Source organism: Vipera ursinii (genome assembly GCF_947247035.1).
Source record: "Vipera ursinii genome assembly, chromosome: 1".
Taxonomy (NCBI): Eukaryota; Metazoa; Chordata; class Lepidosauria; order Squamata; family Viperidae; genus Vipera; species Vipera ursinii.
Window position 1 is genome coordinate 72,441,797 of NC_139512.1, and position 24,780 is coordinate 72,466,576.

Below are 24,780 nucleotides of genomic sequence, written 5' to 3' on the forward strand. Positions count from 1 at the left end.
CCCTCCTTTCCTCAGCTATTTGCAAAGCTTCCTCAGACAGCCATTTTGCTTTCTTGCATTTCTTTTTCTTTGGGATGGTTTTGGTTGCTACCTGTTGTACAATGTCGCGAACCTCTGTCCATAGTTCTTCAGGCACTCTGTCTATCAGATCTAATTCCTTAAATCTATTTGTCACCTCTACTGTATATTCAACAGGGATATGATTTAATTCATACCTGAGTGGCCTAGTGCTTTTCCCTACTTTCTTCAGTTTAAGCCTAAACTTTGCAAGGAGAAGCTCATGGTCTGAGCCACAGTCAGCTCCTGGTCTTGTTTTTACTGACTGTATGGAGCTTCTCCATCTTTGGCTGCAGAGCATATAGTCAATCTGATTTCTGTGTTGACCGTCTGGTGATGTCCATGTGTAGAGCCGTCTCTTGGGTTGTTGGAAAAGAGTGTTTGCTATGACCATCGTATTCTCTTGACAAAATTCTATCAGCCTGTGCCCTGCTTCATTTTGTACTCCAAGGCCAAACTTGCCTGTTATTCCGCTTATCTTTTGGCTTCCTACTTTAGCATTCCAATCCCCCATGATGATAAGGAAATCATTTTTGGGTGTTAGTTCTATAAGGTGCTGTAGGGCTTCATAGAACCGGTCAATTTCATCCTCTTCAGCACTGGTGGTTGGGGCATAGACTTGGACTACTGTGATATTGAATGGTTTGCCTTGGATTCGAACTGAGATCATTCTGTCATTTTGAGGATTGTATCCTAGTATTGCTTTTCCTACTCTTTTATTGACTATGAAGGCTACTCCATTTCTTTTGAGGGATTCTTGTCCGCAGTAGTATACCTGATGGTCATCTGAATTAAATTCACCCATTCCTGTCCATTTTAGTTCGCTGATACCTAAGATGTCGATGTTCAGTCTTGTCATCTCTTGTTTCACCACGTCCAGCTTTCCTTGATTCATGGATCTTACATTCCAGGTTCCTATGGAGAAAAAATCTTTACAGCATCGGACTTTCCTTTCACCACCAGACACATCCACAGCTGAGCGTCCTTTCGGCTTTGGCCCAGTCGCTTCATTCTTTCTGGCGCTACTAGTACTAGCCCTCTGCTCTTCCCCAGTAGCATATTGGACACCTTCCGACCTGAGGGGCTCATCTTCCAGCGTCATATCGTTTTGCCTTTTGGTACTGTCCATAGGGTTTTCATGGCAAAGATACTGGAGTGGGTTGCCATTTCCTTCTCCAGTGGATCACGTTTTGTCAGAACTCTCGGCTATGACCTGTCCGTCTTGGGTGGCCCTGCACGGCATAGCTCATAGCTTCATTGAATTACGCAAGCCCCTTCGCCACGACAAGGCAGTAATCCATGAAGGGGCAAGACAACATACTCTCTCATTTAGCTCAGTACACCTGACACAAAGCAGCAGCAGCAGCAGCTCTCCAAGAAGATAGATATGAGTTTTATTTGCCCTCCCTAGAAACGTGCTTTGCTGCTAAATGTTCCCCCAAATCCCTGAGAGAAAAAGTTTGGCAGTATGAATTTCAATGCTATATTTATGTTCCTGAGAAATTAAAAGGCCTCTTCATATTGCAAGTGCAAACCCTAAACAGCACATATGGAAACTTATCCAATGATCTCACTATATTGATGGTTACGTAAGTTCATCAAACATACATAGATGTTAGAGAAGTACTACTTTGAGTTTACCTACTGAAGTGCTCTATGTCTGTTGTTTGCTCCTCCCTTAGAGCTACTACATCACTTGATAGCAAGATTCAATAGAATTTAAGATTCAGTTTAAAATAACTGAATCTGACAGACTGACGAGTTGCCAGGAAAAGATTCCAAAGTCTTCCCCATGGAGCACTGCAACACTTCACTTCAATGAAATCGTCCATTACAGGGGTCTTCAAACTTGGCCCTTTTATGACTTGTGGACTTCTATTCCCAGACTTCCTCAGCATGGCTGAGAAATTCTGGGAGCTGAAGTCCACAAGTCATAAAAGGGCCAAGTTTGAAGACCCCTGGTCCATTGGGTTTCTATCTCTAGTAAAAAATGAAGGATGAAAGAAGAGACTAGCTAATTAGTACTGGTTTCATCTAAACCATATAAACCTATACTGTACAGAAAAGATGAATGATATGGATATTTTTCATTTAGCTGGTGTGTCAAAACAGATAGATTAAATGTAACCATATGATTGAAAGAATAATTTTCTAGATTTTATTTGATTTTTGTTCTTAGGAAAACAGATATGGTGACTTTCAGAGGGAATTACAGACACCATGTAAGACTAAGATACGTTATGTCAAGACTATTACAATATAGAATATTTTCTGTATAACATAGTTAAAAAGGTATTTGTGGTCTAGGACTGTTAACCTCGGAAAATCATGTCAGAATTTATCTCCAAATAAGAAAACCACACACTCATTTTTGCATGCTGCAATGGAAATTGTAGCCCTCTGAAGAGAAGTACACTTAACAAAAGCTTTTAATTAAAACCAGGTTAATGGGTCACAATTAAACTATTTACAGAGCAATCTAAACTTATCATACATCACCCCATCTTATGAGAAAACCCTGACCAACAAAAGCTACTTGTGAAGGGATTTTCTCTCTTCCAGGTTTTATAAAACCTCAGGCAAAGGCTGTTTAGGGGCTCTTTATGAGAAGTGAGCCATAAATCCAATCTAATTATAAAAATAGTACATAGATTGCATTTGTGCTTTAGTAAACATCTCGCCCAGATATATTTATCCCTACTTCAGGTAGTGATCAGAATAAAGAACAGCAACACAAACAAAATGTATGTTACTGAAGTGTTTCTCCTTGCAGATAAAAAAATGACATTTTTGCCATGCTTACCTTCCTTCAAATTAACACTCAGTGTAGACTGCAAAAATGATTACAATAATTTTTGACTGAGAATGCTCTTTCCTGATAATAACTTAACTCTCCAAGCACTTTATAATAGTAATGCTTATATAGTGCAATTGCTTTGGGTTTAAAATGCAGCCTAATTTTCTTACAGCATAATTCAGCCAGCTTGGATGCATTATTTTGCTCATGCTGACCAGAAGTTCTGGGAATTAAAGACCAAACACATCTGGAGAATGACAGGTAGGGAGTCCCAGGAAGGCACACAATACTTTATGAAGATTCAAAGGACATGTGCCATTCTGTTCTTCAACTTTAACAATCCAGCCTCTGATTGGTTACCATGTCTTTTTCATGTGCAAAGAGCAGTTACCATGTCTTTTTCATGTTCAAAACATCTTACAGCCACAGTACCAAGTAAGACTCTTGCATAATCTCCTTTGTAGTCCAGAAGTATTATTCTTATGTCATTTGGCTACTGGCCAGAAGAACTGCTTACTTTTCAGTTCATGATTATTAAATACCACTATAATATATTTTGTTCATATTTGTATAATTTTATTATTATTATTATTATTATTATTATTATTATTATTATTATTATTATTATTATTATTATTATTATTATTATTATTTTGGTTTATATACCGCCCTACTGCCAAAGGACTCAGGGCGGTTTACAAGGCAAAATTTAAAAACAATACAATATAAAATAAAAATTAAATTAAATTAAGTCTAGCCCCAAAAAATTAAAATCACAATTTAAAAACATTAAAACCCCTCAGTCCAGAAAAGATAGCTCAAAGAGCCAGGTTTTTAGGTCCCAGCGAAATGAACGAAGGTCGGGGGCAGTCCGGAGTTCCGTTGGCAGTTGATTCCACAGGGCAGGCGTGCCCACAGAGAACGCCCTCCCCCTGGGGATCGCCTGTTGGCAATCCTTGACCGGCGGTACCCTGAGGAGGCCCTCCCTGTGGGAGCGCACAGGACGATGGGAAATTGACGCTGGCAGCAGGTGCTCCCTCAGATAATCTGGGCCCATGCCATTTAGGGCTTTATAGGTCATCACCAGCACCTTGAATCTCACCCGGAGGGCAACTGGAAGCCAATGCAGCTCGCAGAGAAAAGGTGTTACATGGGAGTATCGGGAGACTCCCATCACAACTCGCGCGGCTGCATTCTGCACCAGCTGAAGCCTCCGAGTGGTCCTCAGGGGCAGCCCCATGTAGAGAGCATTGCAGTAGTCTAGCCGGGAGGTCACGAGCGCATGGGTGACTGTGCGTAGGGCATCTCGGTCCAGATAGGGCCGCAACTGGCACACCAGGCAAACCTGGGCAAAAGCCCCCCTGGCCACGGCTCCTATATGATCTTCGAAACTGAGCCGTGAATCCAGGAGGACGCCCAAGTTGCGGGCCCTATCAACGGGGGGTAACACCTCACCCCCATGGTTGACGATGGAAAATATTGGTTAGTCTGAGATGCCGGTATGCACAGCCACTCAATCTTGGCAGGATTGAGACGAAGCCTGTTTCTCCCCATCCAAACCCGGACCGCCTCCAGGCAACGGGACATCACGTCGAGGGCATCACTGGGTTGGTTCGGGGTGGAAAGAAAAAGCTAGGTGTCATCAGCATACTGATGATACCCCACCCCGACACCATAAATGATCTCACCCAGCAGCTTCATATAGATGTTGAACAAGAGGGGAGAGAGGACCGACCCCTGAGGAACTCCACAAACGAGAGGCCTCAGGGCGGACCTATGCCCTTCCATCAACACTGACTGCGAGAGGCCCAGGAGGTAGGAGGAGAACAACGGTAAAACAGTGCCCCCCACTCCCAATCCCCTGAGATGCCGCCGTAGGATACCATGGTCGATGGTATCAAAAGCCACTGAGAGATCTAATAGGACTAGGACAGAGGAACAACCCCTTGTCCCAAGCCCGGCAGAGATCATTCACCAGCGCAACCAATGCCGTCTCCGTGCTGTACCCAGGCCTGAAACCCGATTGGTACGGGTCCAGATAATCAGTTTCCTCCAGGAACAGAGGGAGCTGAAGTGCCACCATGCTCTCAACCACCTTTGCAAGAAAGCAAAGGTTGGAGACTGGACGATAGTTGTTCAAAATAGCCGGGTCCAGGGCAGGCTTCTTGAGGAGGGGCCTCACCACCGCCTCCTTCAAGGCGGCAGGGAAGGTACCCTCCCTCAAAGTAGCAGTTATTACTGCCTGGAACCAGCCTCGTGTCTCCTCCCGGGCTGCATATACCAGCCAGGAGGGGCACGGGTCCAATAAACACGTGGTTTATATTTATTTAAACATGTATGATTTTATATTTATATTACATATAAAGATACATATACCTGTACTCTAAGGTCTTTCTGTCTTCATAAGAGTAACACACCATTTGTTGTGTTTCTTGGGTTTTGACTTCTAGCTCATACATTTTAATATATAATTCTTCATTTTTTCCCCCTCAATCTGTACGTTTGTGGCAGTTTTCATGTGATAAGTTAACATTTACAGGAATAGACATAAAAACAATATATTAGCATTTCTCCATTTCACTTTGTGAGGGATAATGGAAACTCTGTCAAACACACATGCATCTCTAACCTACATTAATAACACTCTGAAGTAGAAAGTTGTGGGTCTTAGTTTCTTGCCAAGAAAACTATCCAAGCACTAGACCGCAGTACAAATATTTTTACCACAGGACTGCCTGCAAAATGATTTTAGCATAGAACAAGATGTTTTCCAAAATTCAGTCATAACCCTCATTCTGTATGATTACAAAAAAATTAACTCGGCAATGTGAAAAATACACATTTCTGAGCTTGAATGGAATACATTAAAAGGCAAAGATAAGTAAAAGAATCCAGGCCAAGTATTCCCCACAGTACAGAACAAAATGAGGGGGGGAGTTTTTAATTTGTCGATGTATATTTATATCAGACATTGATTGTAAATACTGATGAAGAAGCAAAACACTCTACCAAGCCAAATTCTACAGAAATAAATAGCCCGTTTTTTTAAATAGCATAGTCCTTTTAACAAGAAACTACCTAGTATTTCTTGAGGTAAAGAATAGTCCCTACTGGGAGATCAATAATGGAAAACAATACTAGACTCATACATTATGGACAATGATTAGGTGATCCCTTTCTATGCAAGGCAATAGATAGAAAGGATGACAGCATTTCAATACTAGGCATTCTCAGGTTAAATTGATTATCTATTTCCATTTCAGTCTAGACTCAAGCTTAGTTATAAAATGAAAATAACTTTAGAACTTAGAATGGATAATTACCAGGAATGTGTACAATGCCATTGGCTCTCCTACACCTTTCTATAATTTTTAACAAACTATAATCTTTTTTTTAGCTACCTTGCCAGGATGGTCTGTGAAGATAGAAATATGTTCTTGCTTTGATGTTTTCTAGAATGTACTGTCAGTGAAGCTGATGTCTTGTTCTTTCTCTTAGCCTTTGACCTGCACACGAGTTCTTTCTGTTCCACAGGTTCTTTTATAACTATATAAACTGCTTTATAAACCATCCAAACATCTGAATTACACTACCATCAATATTGGATGACATTTCCAGAGGTGGAGGAACTCATGAACACATTGTCTATCTCTAAATTGTAAGACCTGACAAATCTTTAAGAGCATAGACTTCTATAGGGTGGGATCCACCACTGATAAAGCTCTACATCAAAGATGGGTACTCTGTTATAGTCTCAATCCAGGGGGAGGGCCTTCTCTGTGGGCGCTCCGGCATTATGGAACCAACTGCCGGTGGAGCTCCGGATGGCACCAGACCTCCGAACTTTCCGTCGGGGCCTGAAGACCCACCTGTTTGAAATAGCTGGTCTGGCCTGATGGGGGATTATGGGTTTTTAATTGTTTTTTAAATTTGTATTACTGTTTTAATTGGGCATTGGTTTAATCTTTTTTAATTTTTGTATTGTCTTTTTTATATATGCCCTGTGAACCGCCCTGAGTCCCTACCAAGGAGAAGGGCGGTATATAAATCAAATAAACTATAACTATAAACTATAACTATTCTCTCTTATCTGGAGGTTACATAGAACAGGACCATAAGCATTTTGACATAGCTCTGTTCACTGATGAATCTGTTGGACCTGGGGGCTTTTGAGAGGTAAAATTAGTGCATTAGGTTTTGTAGTGGATGGATGCTCCTGTTTTGCACCACACAGCCCCCTTTCTCAAACAAAAATAATTGGCCTAATTTTGTTTACGTTGTCAACATTTTTAAGGGCACCATGGAACCTCTAGATTTGCATGGGTTTAAGGTATTCCTCATAAAATGCCTCCAAAATCCCCACAACCAAAATGGATAAGAATTGTTCAGCCCCAGCCTATCTATGGATTTTGGGGACCCAAAATGGAAAAGGGGAGACACTATATAATTCACAGATTGCAACTGCCCTCTAGATGCTTTGAATTCTAATTCTCAGAATCTTCACACTTATGTTTTAATTGTTATGTTTTATGTGACACTTGATAATATATTGCATTTTAAAATTAAATTTAAATATTCTTAATAAAATTAATTTATTGATTTTTTTCATTGAGGATAAAATACTGCAATGCCTACCAAACTAGTGTTTTAGTGCCTTATAAAGTGTGGTACAAATTGCAAAAAACATTAATAAAAATAATTGGAAAACTGAATTTATGACGTATATCATCAAAGATCATATCACATCACATCATATCATAGTTTCTAATTAATAAGAGATATCTAATAGCAAAGAGACACTCAAATAATATTTTTCCTTTCTAAAAACTGCTAGAAAACAGAGTACGGTAGGACATAAATTCAAACATTCTTTAATGATCTGACAGTGGCTGATTTGCACATGCATCCCACATATAACTGTAAAGAGGGTTGCCTTTTGAAAAACAGCTGCTACATAAATTGTGCATAGGGATATTTAGCAATGGTTTAGTATAGTCTTTTCCGACTTGTATAGCTCTTGTATGAACACCAATTACCAGAAGCTGGGAATTTGGGCAGTTGTTCCACATTTATGAAGGTACCCAAGTTGGAGAATGCTAATTTAGTGCTAGCATCTAGCGTTCTAACTTTCTAACTATTGTCATATTTAAAAAATGACAATAAAGGTTATCTTATCTCTTTCTTCAGTGCAAAATATTTGGAACAACATTTTTCTTATACTAGGTAGTACATTTTTCTAAGGTGAAGGAGTTTTTACATAGATTTTGGATTTAATTAACCACTAATATTCAGTGTTGGGTAAATCAGAGAGGAAAAACCCATCTGGTAATCAGCTACGATTACAAGGAGGAAACTGATGTAGTTTGTGAATTTATCTTCCTTGGATCAAAAATTGTTCAAGATGGCAGTTCTACATCAGAAATCAAATGCAGGGTAACCTTAGGCCACACTGCAAAGATTAACATGAATAAGGTATGAAAAAGCAGAGACATTGATATAAATACAAAAAGCAGGCAAGTTAGAGCAATAGTCTCCCTTATAATATATATGGATGTGAGAGTTGGACACTAAGAATGGCTGAATGAAGAACTGTAGTCTTTGAACTGTTGTGCTGGCGTAAATTATTCTGTATACCAAGAACAGCCAGAAAAACCTGCAGAGAGGTGCTGAATCCTATAAAACCAGAAACATCACTAGAAGCCATCTGATTTGCTTTGGCCATGTAATGCATGCAAATTCATTAAAGGTAAAGGTAAAGTGAACTGTCTCGGATAAGGATCAGAGAGAGATGGCCGGCTTGGGTTTAACGATTTATTCGCTTCAGCTCTGGATGAGGTGACAAGCGGAAAACATGCCTTTATATAGCAAACTGTCCACAGTAACAACAAATCAGGAACTTTTATTCTCCACCGCGAGACCCGCATCCAATAGCCAGCTGGCAGTTTGACAGCTCCACGGTGATAGCGTGTGCGCAGCTTGGCCGGGGAATCCGTCAGCTGGTTGGCGTACCGGCTGAGAGGCAGCGTGCATTCACGGCTGGCATTCTGACAGCTCGCGGCTGTCAGTCTGCTGGGTAATTGCACCTGTGCAGCCTTCTGACAGCTGTCAGTGTCAGCGGCTGCTAGCACACGTGCGTGTTTTATCTGGCAGCCTTTTGACAGCTGTCAACTGTCAGTGCGGCCGCGTGGAGCTTTCTCGTTCTTCTTGGGCCGGGAGAATGTCAGTATGTAACATAAAGGTTCCCCCGCACATGCGTGCTAGTCGTTTCTGACTCTAGGGGACGGTGCTCATCTCTGTTTCAAAGCTGAAGAGCCAGCGCTTGTCCGAGGATGTCTCCGTGGTCATGTGGCCGGCATGACTAGACACCAAAGGTGCACGGAACGCTGTTACCTTCCCACCGTAGTGGTCCCTATTTTTCTACTTGCATTTTTACATGCTTTCGAACTGCTAGGTTGGCAGAAGCTGGGATGAGTAACAGGCGCTCACTCTGTTACGTGGCACTCGGGATTCAACCCGCCAAACTGCCGACCTTCTGATCGACAAGCTCAGCATCCTAACCCACTGAGCCACCGCGTCCCTGCAAATTCATTAGTGAAGTCAATAATGAAGTCAATAATGCTAGGAATGGTTAGTGGGTCAAGAAGGAAGGGGTGAGCAAAGAACTCACTGCTTGATACCATCAAAGCTGATACAAAGATGAACATCCAACAACTGAAAAAGTAGCATAGAGAGCACTTGCCTATAAAGTCGCCAAGACACAACTGAACAGTTAAAACTAACTAATGACTACAAGTAAGAAGCTCATTAGAAGCCACCATGTTGAGATACAACTATCTCAAATTAGAAAGTATCAAGCAGATGCTTCTCTATTTATTGAGAATAGACAAGCTAGTACATCTTCGTGTCCTTACTAAAAAACCAACCTGTTTAATTATTCTGTCCAATTTTGGATTGGTGTAGGGTTACAGGCTTAGAAAGTAATAGGAAGGCTTAAGCTACAGGGCAGATAATCCTTTCATCTAATGTCACAAGGGTTCGTTATTATATTGCTTCTTTTAATACACCCAATAATATTCATAAGGGAAAAACTGGAGATCACATTTAAAGATGGGAAGACCCTCCTCATTCCTCTTTGTTTTACTGCCTATTGCAGAGTCAGTGTTTTAGACAAAGCTTGCAAGTTCTTTTTAAAATATATGAAGGATTTGAGGGATTTTTACCACTTATTTAAAAAAAATCCTATTTACTTACAAGTGTCCTGGGCTAACTGCAAAGAAGTTTCTTATCTTTTTCAGAGGTTCTTTAGCAACGTTTACTGCACACATCTCAACATAAGAACATCCAATTGACCATTTTTTTAATCTGGGATTTGAAGGAAAAATGATAGTAGGATTCATTCCTGCTAATATTTATCGTGCCCTGGATTTCTTTGGGAGAAAAACATTTTAGTTCACTTCAGAGGAACCCAAAGTGGAAATCATTTACAATTTTATTTTATTTTTTTCTTTTAGTGCTTTCTACCACAAGTAGTCACATAGCATAGCACTTCTATCTTTTTAGGTCACATTTTGTTTGAATCAAAAACTTCATTTTTGCCAAACCATCTGAATAGATTTTTTCCCCAGCTAGAATATGTATTATCTTCCAGCACCACAATTCCCACAAATCTTTACTTGTATAGTTAATTGAAATAGTGGTTTGTGGATGGATGTTGGTTTCATATAATGTATCCTCATTATTCTTTATTGCTTTTTCTTAATGATGTTCATACTTTCTATAGTTTTGTCCACTGTTTGAAGGACTGTCTTATTTTCTATACATTCAATCAATTTTATTGTCTATAAGTCCACATTTCAAAAGCCTTTATTCTCCTCATTGTCATTCAGATCATTTTCTATACTTCCACAAAACACTTTGCAAGACACCAGAGCATAAGACATTATCCCAAACTTATCATTCTCTGTTCAATTCTGCTGCTTCTTTTTTACTGGACTTCAGTATATTATTTAAAATACAATTGTTGTATCTCTATTCTTCCTTTCCTGCTAGTATAACATTTGGTTCAGGTATTTTATTTTACTGAAGCCATTATTTTTGTTTTCTTCTGATTTATATTTAACCCTAAAATTTACTTGATTGGTATGTTTGACTCAATAAAATCTGTAAACCTTAGCTGTATTTTTTGATAGAACTACAGTACGTCAACTGTAGTTGTTTATTACTATGCCATCAATGTTCTGCTTGTGGATCCACATAGCAAGAAAAAGCAAAGGAAAATTTGAAGTGTGATAAACCAACAAATGAACAAAAAGTAAAAATTGGTGTTCCTAATTGGCAAGAAAAATCATTGGCCCTGAAATGTTCTTTGCTCAGAAAAATAGAATTGGAAAAACAATATATTCTTAAATATAAATGAACTTTATTATTTATTACATCATCCTGAGCTGCATCCACACCCAGAGACATTTAGCATCTTTATAAATGAATTGGAAGGGCAACATTACTATTCTTTAACAAGGGGCCAAATCTAACTGCACGACATTCAGCTCAATCTGGGTAGGATAAATTCAGACAGAGATACAGAATTGGGAAAACTGGTTTCGTAACAGTTGTGAGAACATTATAGGAGTACTATACCCCTATATAAATATGAGCATGCAGTATGGTACAGTTGCTAAAACGTTCAGTGCGATTTTAGGCTGTATTAACAGAAGCATTGCATTCAGATTGCAGGAAGTAATAGTTCTAATGTTCTTTGCTCTGGTTAGATAGCAGTTGGACCACTCTGTCCAATTGACGACATTACGTTTTAAAAGAAGCTAAAGGGACATCAGAGGATAATTACAAAGATGCTAAGTGCTCTACAAATCATGCCTATAAAGCTGGGCTAAGGAAACTGGGCACATATAAAGGAACTGGGCACATTTAGCTTGCAAAAGAGAAGGCTTGAAAATTTAAGTACCTAAAAAGTTATCCCAAACAAGAAAAGAGCCAGATCTTTTCTTTGTAGAAACCAAGACCAGGACAAGGACCAGATAACCATTTAGGTCCAAAATATTGAGGACAAATCTTCTGACAATAATAGTTTTATAAGTAGGTAGAATACTTAGCCTAGAACAACAAGATACTTTTTTATCAGATGTCAGGGATTAAGATCGAGTTCCTTCAATTTATATACTCTGTGATTCTTTTACTTTATTCTAATTTTAAAATACTGTAATATCTTTTCAGATTGTTTAGAATGTCAAGGGCACTTTGAAATCTCCGCTCTTTCAAGTAAGAACATGCCAATGGGAAAGAAGACTACAGCTTAATAGATTGAACAGGGCAGCAATTACTGAATTGGTAAACAAAATTTCTGAATCAGGAATATCAAAACATTAAGCTATTGGTATGGTTTTGACTCATCATGAAAGGCAAGGAATTCAAATTAAAACAGTGTAAGCATAGAGTTATCTGATAAGCAAGGAAGTATTTATCTTTCTAATGAGAGTTTTGTTTGTAAGAGTTAATGATCCATACTTAACAAAGCTATAACTTTTCCCAATAAATCAACTCCATGGGAGGGGGGCAATGATTTACAAACAGACAGTGAGGGAAATGCTCATCTGTATTATGTATTGATCAAAATTTACTTGATCACATTAAAACACGATGTGTGTTGTTAATAATTTGAAATACTGTATGAATTCATTAGCACTACCTTCTTAGTGTTTATTGAAATAGTAATTTCAAATTTAGGAAATCTTAATTTTCATGGAAAGGAATTGACCTGAAGTAAACCCAAACATCTGTTAAATGGTGAACTGGATTTTTGTGGTTGTTGTCTGTTGCATCCAGTTCAATGAACTATATGCCAATTGAGTTGACCAAAAATAAAAGCAGGATAAAAAATAAGTAAACAAACAGATCTAGTGTCACAGATGAAACTGCTATAATTTTATGCATGTACAATCCAGAAAAACTGATCAAACTGTGTAAGATTTTCTTCTTCGTAGGCCTACAACTACTATCATCCCCGTTTGACAACAGCTATAGTCACTTTCTGAGAATTATGAGATTCGCTTTAGAATCCATATGGAATGCTGATACATAGGATTGTATCTCAAATATCTAAGTGTGTTGTGGCATTTTCCATGTTGGAAATTTGAACAAAAGATATATCAAAAACCATATACAGCTGCTTTTTCACTATTACCTTATCCATGTGGAAGTTTTCAAAAACTTGCATTTTTGAAAACTAGCCGATTTGGATAATCAATAAGACTTTGCAACAATACTGAGCTCAGTATTTATTTTTATTTATTTATATCCTGCCTTTTATTATTTTTACAAATAACTCAAGATGGCTAATATATCCAACATGCTTTCCTCCTCCTATTTTCCCCACAACAACCCTGTGAGATGAATTGAGCTGGGAGAGAGTGACTGGCCCAAGATCACCTAGCTGGCTTTCATGGCTGAGGTGGCACTAGAATTCACAGTCTCCTGGTTTCTAGCCTGGTGCCTCAACCACTAGACCAAACTGGATCTAATTGTTGCATTTATGCAGTGCTTGAGATTTGATTCAATAAATGTACTTCAGAACATGTGGGGTGTCTACACTTAGCACTTAATGGAGACTCCTGAATGTAAGCTGGAATGATAGTGTTAAAGAAAAATAGGAATCATTAGATGACCTGGCATTATCTCAGTTTTTATACCTCATCCAAATGCTTTCTAGTAAATGCTCACAAATTTGTCACTGTATTCAGCACAAGAGAAACTTAATGCAGGATTATTTTCCTTTTCTGCATACCCCATATTAGTATTTACAAAATAATCTTTTCTTATCAATAGGTTCTAAAGACTTTTAAATACATCCCAGTCTTAATCAAAGCACCTTCAAGCAACATTCTAAGTGCTTTTCACAATTCCAAGCAAACCTTTAAAACAATCTTTAAATTTTTGAAATATTTTATAATAGTTATTTGCATCATTATTATTCAGCTTCAACTGCCCTTTACAACTAGCCTTTGCTCTATAATACGGTGCAAGAATACATGTTCATTAAAACTTATTCAACCGTGTATTAATATAAATGCTTTATATTAATTAATATACTACTAGTATATATTTATTTATTTTAATAAAAAAACAAATTATAAAAATTAAAATATAGAAACATTATGCCTTTTTGTACACATTACACTTCTCTCTCATTTTTATCAGTTTGTTCATTCTAAAATAACTGATTGCATATATTTCACCCCAGAGTTTGGAGTAAACAGTTGTAACCCCAGTAAGTGTAGCATTTTTTCTAATATTAGGTCTTTCAGAATTTAAAGTACTCAGGTGCACAATTATACATTCTTCTTTTTAATGTTTAATATAACCTATTCTCCAGTTACCACTATTCAAAAGTATAGTTTTATGACAGAATGCTGGAATGCTATTCATACAGTGGTAATCAGACAAGAGCAAAACCAGCTGGTCTGTAACCAAGGGCACCGGAAAGTTATGTCTGGCATGGGTACACCAGGGAATTTGTTGCTTGCTTTAACAGGGCTCAATATTTACCTAGAGTGGAAAATTGCTAGGCTATAATGCGCGGGACAATAAGGGACAATTTTCTGATTGTTATATTACTTGAATGAAAAGGCAACATGAATGCAGCGTGTTCAGATTTTGCGACTTCTCCCGGTCCTTTCTGCATCTCTCAGCTCTCTGCCCAGCTTGGAACCCTAGAAATCAGGGTTTAATCACATTGGTGGCGTCCCTCAATAGAAAAAGTTCTTCATTCAGAAGTTATATCTTAACTTGTAAAGAGTGAGGAACTGCACAACCACAGGATGGGGGCATAAATACAGAGGCCCATAGTTTTTCTCTACCTCTTTTTCCTCTTCAGTACTTAAGACATATATCCAGGTCAAAGCTGTCCCAAAGGTGCTTTTTTGTGAGGCAACTGGACTTACTTTTTTCTCTTTGAAGACGTTTCGCTTCTCATTCAAGAAGCTTCTTCAGCTCTGAATGGATCCTTCCATTCCCTATCATCCAGTCAGAGCTGAAGAAGCATCTTGGATGAGAAGTGAAATGTCTTCAAAGAGAAAAAAGAAAGTCCAATTGCCTCATGAAAAAGCACCTTTAGGACATACATGTTTTGGTTTAACCCAAAATATTTTGCCTAATGTTTAGTTCTGAAGTTAATGTTCCAGCAACAATTTCACTCCGGGAGGGAAAGTAGATATAATAGACAAGAATTTTTGATTTGGGAAACCTCCCTGCTTCCACCTTCCAAATGCAAATTACAAACTAGAGTAATTTCTTTCAGCAAAACAGACCAATTTTACCACACAGTTCATGAGATTTGACTGTAGAAATAATATGCCTCCTTTGGTTCCTCACCTGTCTTGTCTTTGAATCGAAATACTGTAAAATGAGTCTTGTATTGACGCAATGACTCCATGTGTTCCCCAATGCCGCAGTCACGTAGCCAGAATCCCCATCTCCATTTCTAGAAGATCCTAGAATAAAAAAGATACAAATATTAATGTTATGTTTTTGAAACGGAAGTTAAATTTATAGTTTAAATTTAAGAGTAAAAAATAAAGTTCACAATGAACTAAAAAAGGTGATACACAATATAACTATGTTTGTTATAGACAGCTGCTAATATTATCTATAACAATATTTTAAAGGATTATCACAATTTTCATATCACACCAGAAAGAAGAAACTTGCATCCATGTGTTCCACTAAAATACAGAAGACAGTAATATATGTGAGAACAAATTTCAAACTTTTTGGTAACATTGCAAATAAGTCTGAAAGAGAGCTGGCTCAAATATAATAAGATCTATGATTATTATATTGTACCCAGAAACAAATAATATTTTCCCCTTGCATTTATCATGGCTAATCCATTCCTCTGCAGTGAAGAAATTTTATGTCCTATCTGGAGTTATTTATATTTATTTTGTTAGATTTATACCAGGATTCCTTCCATAAGTGCAAGACAACTCTCATGAGGAGCACTCTTCATTTTATACCCATAGCAGCAGCCCTCTGGAATAGCTTAGTCTAAGAGACAGTAACTCACACAAAGTCAGTAAGTGAATTTCTATGGCTAAAAATGGAGTTGAAATGATCCTAAGAAAACATGAAGTTTCTGCTTTTAGTACTTAAATTTATGACATATTTATTGTCTAAAACTATGAGAAAAGCTTTAGGCAATTGTTTTGTCATTAACTTAAGTTGAAAAATTCCACATTAGGTATTTCTTCTATTCTATTCCATTCCTTTTTTTCATCATTTTTTGCCTTCAAGTCAGTCTTGACTCCTGATGACTTCATCAGGCTCAAAAGTCTTCCAGTTTCTAGCTTGGTGCCTTTGATAACTACACCAACCTGGTTTGCTATTCCACTTTAGCATTCAAATGATAACCTGTCAAGTTATGAACTAGTAGCCCAACACCAATTGTTTGCAATTAGCATGATTTTGCCCAATAAACAAAGTTCTGCTCAGTAAACAAATGATTTAATAATTAAACAATTAAATCATCATCATCATCAACTGGGCATTGTGTAAAAAATACGACTTGTCTGTGTCCAAAAAGTCATGGGAACATAGGGTGGAAAAAGGTGTCAAGAATGAGAGGGTGAATATCTTGTGGGACTTCCGGATACAGACAGATCGCCATTTGGAACACAACACACCAGATATCGCAGTCATAGAGAACCGAAGCGTACAGTTGATTGATATCGCTGGACCAGGAGATGCCAGAGTCGAAGAAAAAGAACTGGAAAAAATTACGAAATACCGCAACCTGGCCATCGAAACTGCGCGATTATGGATGAAACGTGTAACAGTGATACCCATTGTCATCGGGGCACTGGGAACTATGTCCAAAAACTTTGCAAAATACATCAAGAAATTGCAGCTTCCTGCAATAACTCCAGCAAAGCTACAAAAAACTGCACTACTCGGAACATCTTACATTTTAAGGTCAGCTGACTCAGGAATTCTGGGAGTTGAAGTCCATGAGTCATAAAAGAGCCAAGGTTGCCTACCCCTGGAATAGGCATAATAAATTGGTCAGATGTAAAGTATAGTTTGCCTCATCAGAAAATCAAGGGGCTATTTTTCAACTTATGACAAACTTTCTATAGCTCTTATTATTGCACTGTTTATCATCTCTCATATAGAAATTGTAAACTAACCACAAAATCATTAGAAAATCATTAATTTACAGCATAGAAATAGAGGAAGTAGGTTATTACTCTTAATTCAATAACACATTCCACTACACACCCAATGATGTCAACAGGTACCCTTTAGCAGACAGAACTAGGTTCAAGGACACAATGATTACAAAGAAAATAATTACTTTGCCCCCATGTCTGAGTGGTAAAACCTTGTTGTACCAGGCTATAATAGTACCAGCATGGGCAACTGCTTGACAGATTATTTTTATGACCTGTATTTAGATAAGCCCTCACACGTAGAATTCCTTATGCATATGTTTAAGTGCAAATTATTTTAGAATAGACCAACTTCCCTTTTACAGGGCAGTAGGAAAATGAATCTTTATGTTCTATTTATAGAAGAAATGCTAGAAACTTTCTTCAGTCCTTCATGTCAAGTGAAACAGAGCCAAGCCCAGTGTGAGCTATGGAGGAAACAGAGCAATTCTTCAGTAGTTGACAGATTGGTATTGGTCTTCTCCATCTTCCACTGTTGAATGCTAGAACACAATGGATGTCTCGGTGGCAGAATATTGCAAAAGGCAAGGAAAGAGGCAGCTAAAATATGCTGCTTAAGTTACTTTGTCAAGTGTAAAATGAATTGTTATCAGACCATCAATCTTCTTTCATGGTTTTAATAACAATCATTACACAATCAGAATAAGAGAACAGGTTAGGATGCTCAAGCAAATCCATTTTCCTGCCATATATTCAACTTCACTAACAATATTTTCTTATTAATAGATAAAGGTCATAGTGCCCTAGGAAAGGGCAAAAAACCCCAACCCCCCCTCAGATTTATTGTTTGTTTTAATTTACCGTACTAAGATGATAATTCAGTGCTAACTGCCCTATGATAGCCATTATAAATTGCAGTGTTACAATCCTATAAAATGCTAAAGAGAGCCAGTTTGGTGAAGTGGTTAAGACACTAGGTTAGCAACCTAGAGGTTCTGAGTTCTAGTCCTCCCTTAGGCACAAAGCTAGCTGGGTGACTAAAATGGAATGTGCACATGGAAAATCAGTGGACAAGAATTTTGGCAACACAGACCTTTCCTAGCAGGAGACAGTAAACCTTTTTGGAGAAAGGCCCAAATTAAGAGACTGCGCAGTTCAAAGCTGGGTGGGTAGTAAAGATGAGGTTCAGGATAGCCACACCCTAGAATCCCTTAGGACAGCAGTAGGCAACCTTGGCTCTTTTATGACTTGTAGACTTCAACTCCCGGAATTACTGAGAGTTGAAGTCCACGAGTCATAAAAGAGCCAAGGTTGCCTACCTTTGCCTTAGGATATATTGTATCTAGTAGATTCTTCTCTCTCTCTCTCTCTCTCTCTCTCTCTCTCTCTCTCTCTCTCTCTCTCTCTCTCTCTCTCTCTCCCTCCCTCCCTCCCTCCCTCCCTCCCTCCCTCTCTCCCTCTCTCCTTCTCTCCTTCTCTCCCTCTCTCTTTACCTCTGGGCAGTTTACAATAAAATATTAAAACATAAAAACAGTATATAAAAGTAAAAATTTTAAAGAAGCAAGAATGGATTTAAAACACTGCTAAAAATTAGTTAAAAAGCAAAGGGAGGACTTTCGGAACGCTGTCCAGCTGACCAGCCTATGTGCTCCTCTGTGCTTCCCAAACAAGGTTGCAGAGCCATGTTTTCCTTTCTGGAAAACTAGGATAGTGCGGTCCTGCTTCACCTCTGGTACGGAGAATGTCCCACAGGGTGGGGGCAATGGCAGAGAAGGCTCTCTTCCTGGACCCCGTCAGTTAGAATTCTTTAACTGTCAGGGTCTGCAACATACCTTCCCTGCCTGATTGGGTGAGATGAGTAATGGAATGAAGATGGTTCTGTATGTAGCCTGGCCCTAGGGCTTTACAGGTCATAACCAGCACCATGAATTGGACTCAGAAGTAAACTGGCACCCAATGCAGTTTGCAGACCAAAGGTGTTACATGTGCCATTCTTTGGGCACCCAAAATTGTCTGCATTCTCTACCAGCTGGAGCTTCTAGCTACTTTTCAAAGGTAGCCCCATGTAGTGCCCCATGTTATAGCTTTAGTTTGGTAATTTCTGAAAAACCTTAACAAGAAAACTGCATGAACGTGTCCAGACAGTCTCCGAGAATCAGTCACGATGGCTACATTGGTGAAGTTCGCTAAAAACTCACCATTTTGAGGTGCTAATATCCCTAAAGTGGTTGCATTCAACATCTCCAAATGTGATTACAATATGATGTGGCTAGCTGAGTGTCTTTATTAAAGGCACCACCGCTACTGAGAGCAAAGATGTCTCCCTTGACTCAATCTCATGGGAGACCACTCTTTTAAGGTCTCCTTGTGAGGAGCTGCCATTTGGAGCACTTGTGGATGATCTCCCTTCTCTCATGCTCCAAACTGGTCTACTCATCAGTCTTCTGTTCTACCCAATGGTCGTCAGCCAGCCATGACTCACAGCAGAAGCTGAAAGGCACCATCTTAAAAAAGGCATCTGTCCTTCTCTCACATGGGAGAGAATATATCTTTTCCTAGGTGTTTAGTGACAGAAATTAACAGAAATCTAAAACCTTAAGCAATAGTTATACCAAACTATTGATTTCATGTATATAAAACACAGATTCTATTACTGTGTTGTGTAAAACTACTTTGTCTTATAAGGAAAAATGGAAAATTCATTATTGTGAATTCATTATTGTTCTTAGAAATTATCCCATCTGCACCCCTTTAGAACTAGCAGACATGTTTCAATCTTGAATTCTGAACTGGGTTTGAAGAACAAATTATTTCTCAGTTGAAATTCATGAAATGATTGTGCAGCTGATTATGAGATGAACTATAAAAGTAAGACAGAGGGAAGGACACACGGAAATGTGAGATAATGCAGTAAGCTAAACATTGCTCCTTTATTTATGGCACAGGCAGAAGGCCTGTATATCAAAGTGTCTATTTTGGAAAACAAAACAGTATCAGATAAGGTCACTGTAACTATTTTCTTGAGGATGCACCTGCCCAAAGCTGCCTACACTGAAACATATTTGTCTTTCTTATAAACTCAAAAGAACATGTGTGCTGATGCTTACAGAAGCCTTATAAATCTCATTTGTTGGAGAATATTTTGTGTAGAGGTAAGGTGCTGGCCTAGAAACCAGGATACTGGGCATTCTGGGCTTCCCTTAGAAGTGAACAACAAGGTTATTTATTGTGGGGAAATAGGAGAAGGAAAGCATATTAGGTATGTTCACCATTTTGAGTGACTTGTAAAGTAATAAAAGCTGCACAGAAATCTACTACGACAACAATACCTGTGAGGATCTAATCATATTTTTGAAGTTACCATTCTATTTAATGAAGGAGATGGAGGGCTTAGCCAAATTCCTAGATGGAGTGTCCTTACAATAAATTTTCCATTCTAGTAAAGGTGCATCCTTTGTTAGAAACCAAGATGGGAATTAAGCAAAGAATGGAAATGTCCAGAAAACAACAACAATAACAACAACAACAAAGCATCTTGGAAATTTTGTGCTAGTGAAGGAATGTGTGCTCCAAGGAGAAATTGACTATAGGAAGTTTATTATTGATTGATTGATTGAAGAAAATGTATACAGCCGCCAATGTACTCTCAAGGCCTCTTGGTGGCTTATGTTAAAAACAAACACTGAAGAAATCTCTCACACGTATTCTGCACAACTGCTTTGTCATCAACATGTCATCAATAGTTTCTGCGTTTGAGAGACATAACAGAAACATACTATTCTACCCATTTAAAATAACTTCTAGAAACAGAAACACCTGACTATTAAATTCAAGACAATTACGGTGATCATAACAGACTGGGTTGGGAGTAAATGTAACTTTTCAAGATCTATGCAGAAAGTGAAAATGATACAAAGATCCAGGGTGAATTAATTCCCAAGCAATTAGCTTCCACCAGTCATCTACCTAGAGAAAAATCACAAAGCCATGAAGCTGTATATGGTTCATAGCTATAGTCATAAATTGTAAACATTTCTGGTCCAATGGAGAGTAATTTGAAATTGAAGAACTTTAATTGACACACTTAATTTCCAATAACAAATTGCAGAAAAAGTTGGTGCTCTTGCCCAATTACAGTATGGAAATACTGTATCCAAGCCATTGCATTATGTTAGGATATAATTACTAACCTTAACAGTTACTAATGTTATGAGAAACCTATGACATTCAATAAAGTTGCAATAGTTAAAAGAGTAAGCTTCAGGTAAGATTCTGCAAAGTTTGTTAATTAAGTCCAGTAATAGTGATTAACTACAGTTTAGTGCAACATCTGCTCAGAGTTAGATTTGAAAAAATGAGTTCTTGTAAAACACTCACCGTATCAGAACTGCTGTAAGTACATTTCTTTTTGAATTATAATGGCTGAATAGCTAAATAAAATATTTAGTCTAAAACATTACTGATATATTAATTACTGGGTACTTATTCTTACAAGCCAATTTTGATTTTTAATTCAGCAGAAACATATTTTAGTAAACATATAAGAATTTTATATCAGCTTATTAGCTACAAAATAAAAATGCATAAGCATTACTTAAAATTGTTAAATACACAAGTATTACTGCTCAGAATTGCAATTCTAATAATAATAAGTTGGAAGGGACCTTGGAGGTCATCTAGTCCAACCCCCTGCTCAGGCAGGAAACCCTATACCCTTTCAGACAAATGGCTGTCCAGTCTCTTCTTAAAAACTTCCAGTGTTGGAGCATTCACCACTTCTGGAGGCAGGTTGTTCCACTGGTTAATTGTTCTAACTGTCAGGAAGTTTCTTCCTGAGGTTTGGAAATCTAAAGGTCCAGAATATCTATGGAGATTCTCAGTCATCCAGGTCATGATTGTCCCAAAGGGGCTTTTTCATGAGGCAACTGAGAGTTTTTCTTTGAAGACGTTTCGCTTCTCATCCAAGAAGCTTCTTCAGCTCTGACTGGATAGTGAATCCTTCCATTCCTCACCATCCAGTCAGAGCTGAAGAAGCTTCTTGGATGAGAAGCAAAATGTCTTTAAAGAAAAACAAGAAAGTCCAGTTGCCTTTGAAAAAGTACCTTTGGGATAAAGGCCCAGAACGTAAGGCCTGGAGTGTCAGCTAATAAAGATCAATATTTTTTTAAAAAAAAACATAGCTCTCTAGATATAAAGCACTGCATGGCAAGAAGCTGGGCAATCCATCACTGGGGTGGCCATTTTAATAGACATTACAAAAACTGAAGAGAATGGTAATGGTAATTGCTTGATTCAAGTAACCACATGTCATCCTGCAACTACTTGTCTTACATTCTATAAACCCAGAGCAGAATACTACCATAAGGGAAAAAAATGGTTGTAGGTTTTCCATGAGTAGACTATGAATTATGAGAATTTTTTTCACTCTATAGAAAATGACCTATACTTCTCTGCCTCCTATGAGACCAGCCACGTTGATCAACTAGTCAAATCTCAAAAGATTCCAACAAAAGGCACAGGGTACAATTACTCTCTGGCTATCTCCAATGCTGTTTTCTTGGGATGTTGGGAGGAGTGCTTCCATCCTTGCTCTTTCTGACATCTCAGTGGCCTTTGATACCATCGATCATGGTATCCTTCTGGATTAGATTTAGAAGTTGGGGTGGACGGCATGGTGTGGTGTTGTTTGTTCTTCCTCTGGAACCAGTTCCAGTCAGTGTTGATAGAAGGGAGAGATCCAGCCCACATCCTTGCTTTGTGAGGTGCCACAGTGCTCAGTTCTCTCTCCCCTTTTATTTTACATCTGTATGAGGTTACTAGGCGAGGTGACTGTTATGTTTGGGCTTTATAACTCCACTCCAGGCTGCCTGAGTGATACTGTGGATATGCTGTCTCAAGAGACTGTAGGGGACCTGGATGAGTCGCAATGAGCTTTGACTCAACCAAAGCAAGATTGATGACTTTGGGCCTTCCACTACCAGTTTTTCCCCACCTGTGGTCCAGAATGCAATGTTAGTGCCTCAGATGGACTTGGAAGAGCTCTTGAACTCATGGCTCCTGCTGGAATACCAAGTGGTAGCCACGGCGAAGAAGGCCTTTGCACACTTTTGAGTTGTGTGCTCATTCCTGGACTGGGAAGCTCTGGTCACTGTCCTGACCTCCCATATGGATTACTGAAACATGCTCACTGTGGGGCTGCCTTGAAGAGCATTTGGAAGCTTCAGCTGGTACAGAATGCAAATGCATAAGATGTAAATTGTATTGGCTATTCAGCACATGTAGCACTATTTCTCAAGGGCTGCATAGGTTGCCAGTGTGTGTCTGGATGCAAATGAATTGGTTGTCACATTTAAAGCTCTTCACGGCTTGGGCTAGATTACTTGAGGACCGTTTTCTTTCCAGTTATTTCTATTCATCCAATGTAGGCATTGTACAAGGTCCCATGAGCCAAGGAATATTGGCTGGCAGGGACCAGGAGGTGGCAGAGCATCTCCCCTCTAGAATATCCTGTCTCCTGAGATTAGAATGGCCTCAACCCTGCTGGTCTTTCAGAAGGCCTTGCAAATCTGTCCCTCCCCCGCCCCCCAGTGTGGAGTCCGAAGTATATGAATGGTCCCATTTCCTGCTTATGCTGCAACTAAAGAGCTGCGGTGGTGCGGTGGTTAGAATGCAGTACTGCAGGCTACTTCTGCTGACTGCAGATTGCCTGCAGTTCGGCAATTCGATTCTCACAAGCTCAAGGTTGACTCAGCCTTCCACCCTTCCACGGTCGGTAAAATGAGGACCCAGATTGTTGGGGGCAATATGCTGACTCGCTTACAAAGAGCTGTAAAGCACTATGAAGGGGTATATCAGCCTAAGTGCTATTGCTACTGCTGCTAGCATAATATCTCTTGGCTGCTATTTGTATTTAATTTCTTTTTGTATCATGTTTTAATTAATTTGTTTTCTTTTTAATTGTGTGCCACCCAGAGTCACTGGTTTGAAATGGGAGGCCCTAAAACTTGAATAAAATAAATAAATAAATGAATTATATGCAGAGGTAAAAGAATGATGTGAGAAGGGTGGAAGCACACGGAAATGACTATGAGAGGTCAAACTTGTGACAAAGCAAGAATCTTGCGGCTTCTCTGATATAAAATACAAAATCTCGGGTCTAGTTCAGGTCCTCAATGGAACCGCATCTACATGGAAGGAAGTGTGTAGTGGGGTGCCCCAGGGCTCTGTTCTGGGCCCAGTGCTCTTCAATATCTTCATCAACGATTTGGATGAGGGGATAGATGGGGAACTCATCAAATTTGCAGACGACACCAAGCTGGCAGGAATAGCCAATACTCCAGAAGATAGGCTTAAAATACAGGAGGATCTGGACAGACTCGAACACTGGGCACTATCTAACAAAATGAAATTCAATGGTGAAAAAAGTAAGGTTCTACATTTAGGCAGGAAAAATCAAATGCACAGGTATAGTATAGGTGGTACCATGCTCAATAGTAGTAACTGTGAGAGGGATCTCGAAGTCCTAGTAGACAATCACTTCAATATGAGCCAGCAGTGTGCTGCAGTTGCCAAAAAAGCCAACACAGTGCTAGGCTGCATTAACAGAGGGATAGAATAAAGATCAAGTGAGGTACTAATACCACTTTACAGTGCCTTGGTAAGGCCACACCTGGAATACTGCATCCAGTTTTGGTCACCACGATGTAAAAAAGATGTCAAGACTCTAGAAAGGGTACAGAGAAGACC

The 24,780-nt window shown here is 38.9% G+C and overlaps 1 protein-coding gene across 1 annotated transcript in view; it reads right to left on the minus strand.

Moving 5' to 3' along the window:
• The window catches only part of RAD51B (RAD51 paralog B), a 370,273-nt gene that overhangs the window by 196,115 nt on the left and 149,378 nt on the right, over positions 1-24,780 (minus strand). The window contains exon 9 of the mRNA XM_083348506.1: positions 15,239-15,357. Coding sequence (XP_083204632.1) covers positions 15,239-15,357 — 119 coding nt within the window. The remainder of the gene's footprint in view (positions 1-15,238; positions 15,358-24,780) is intronic.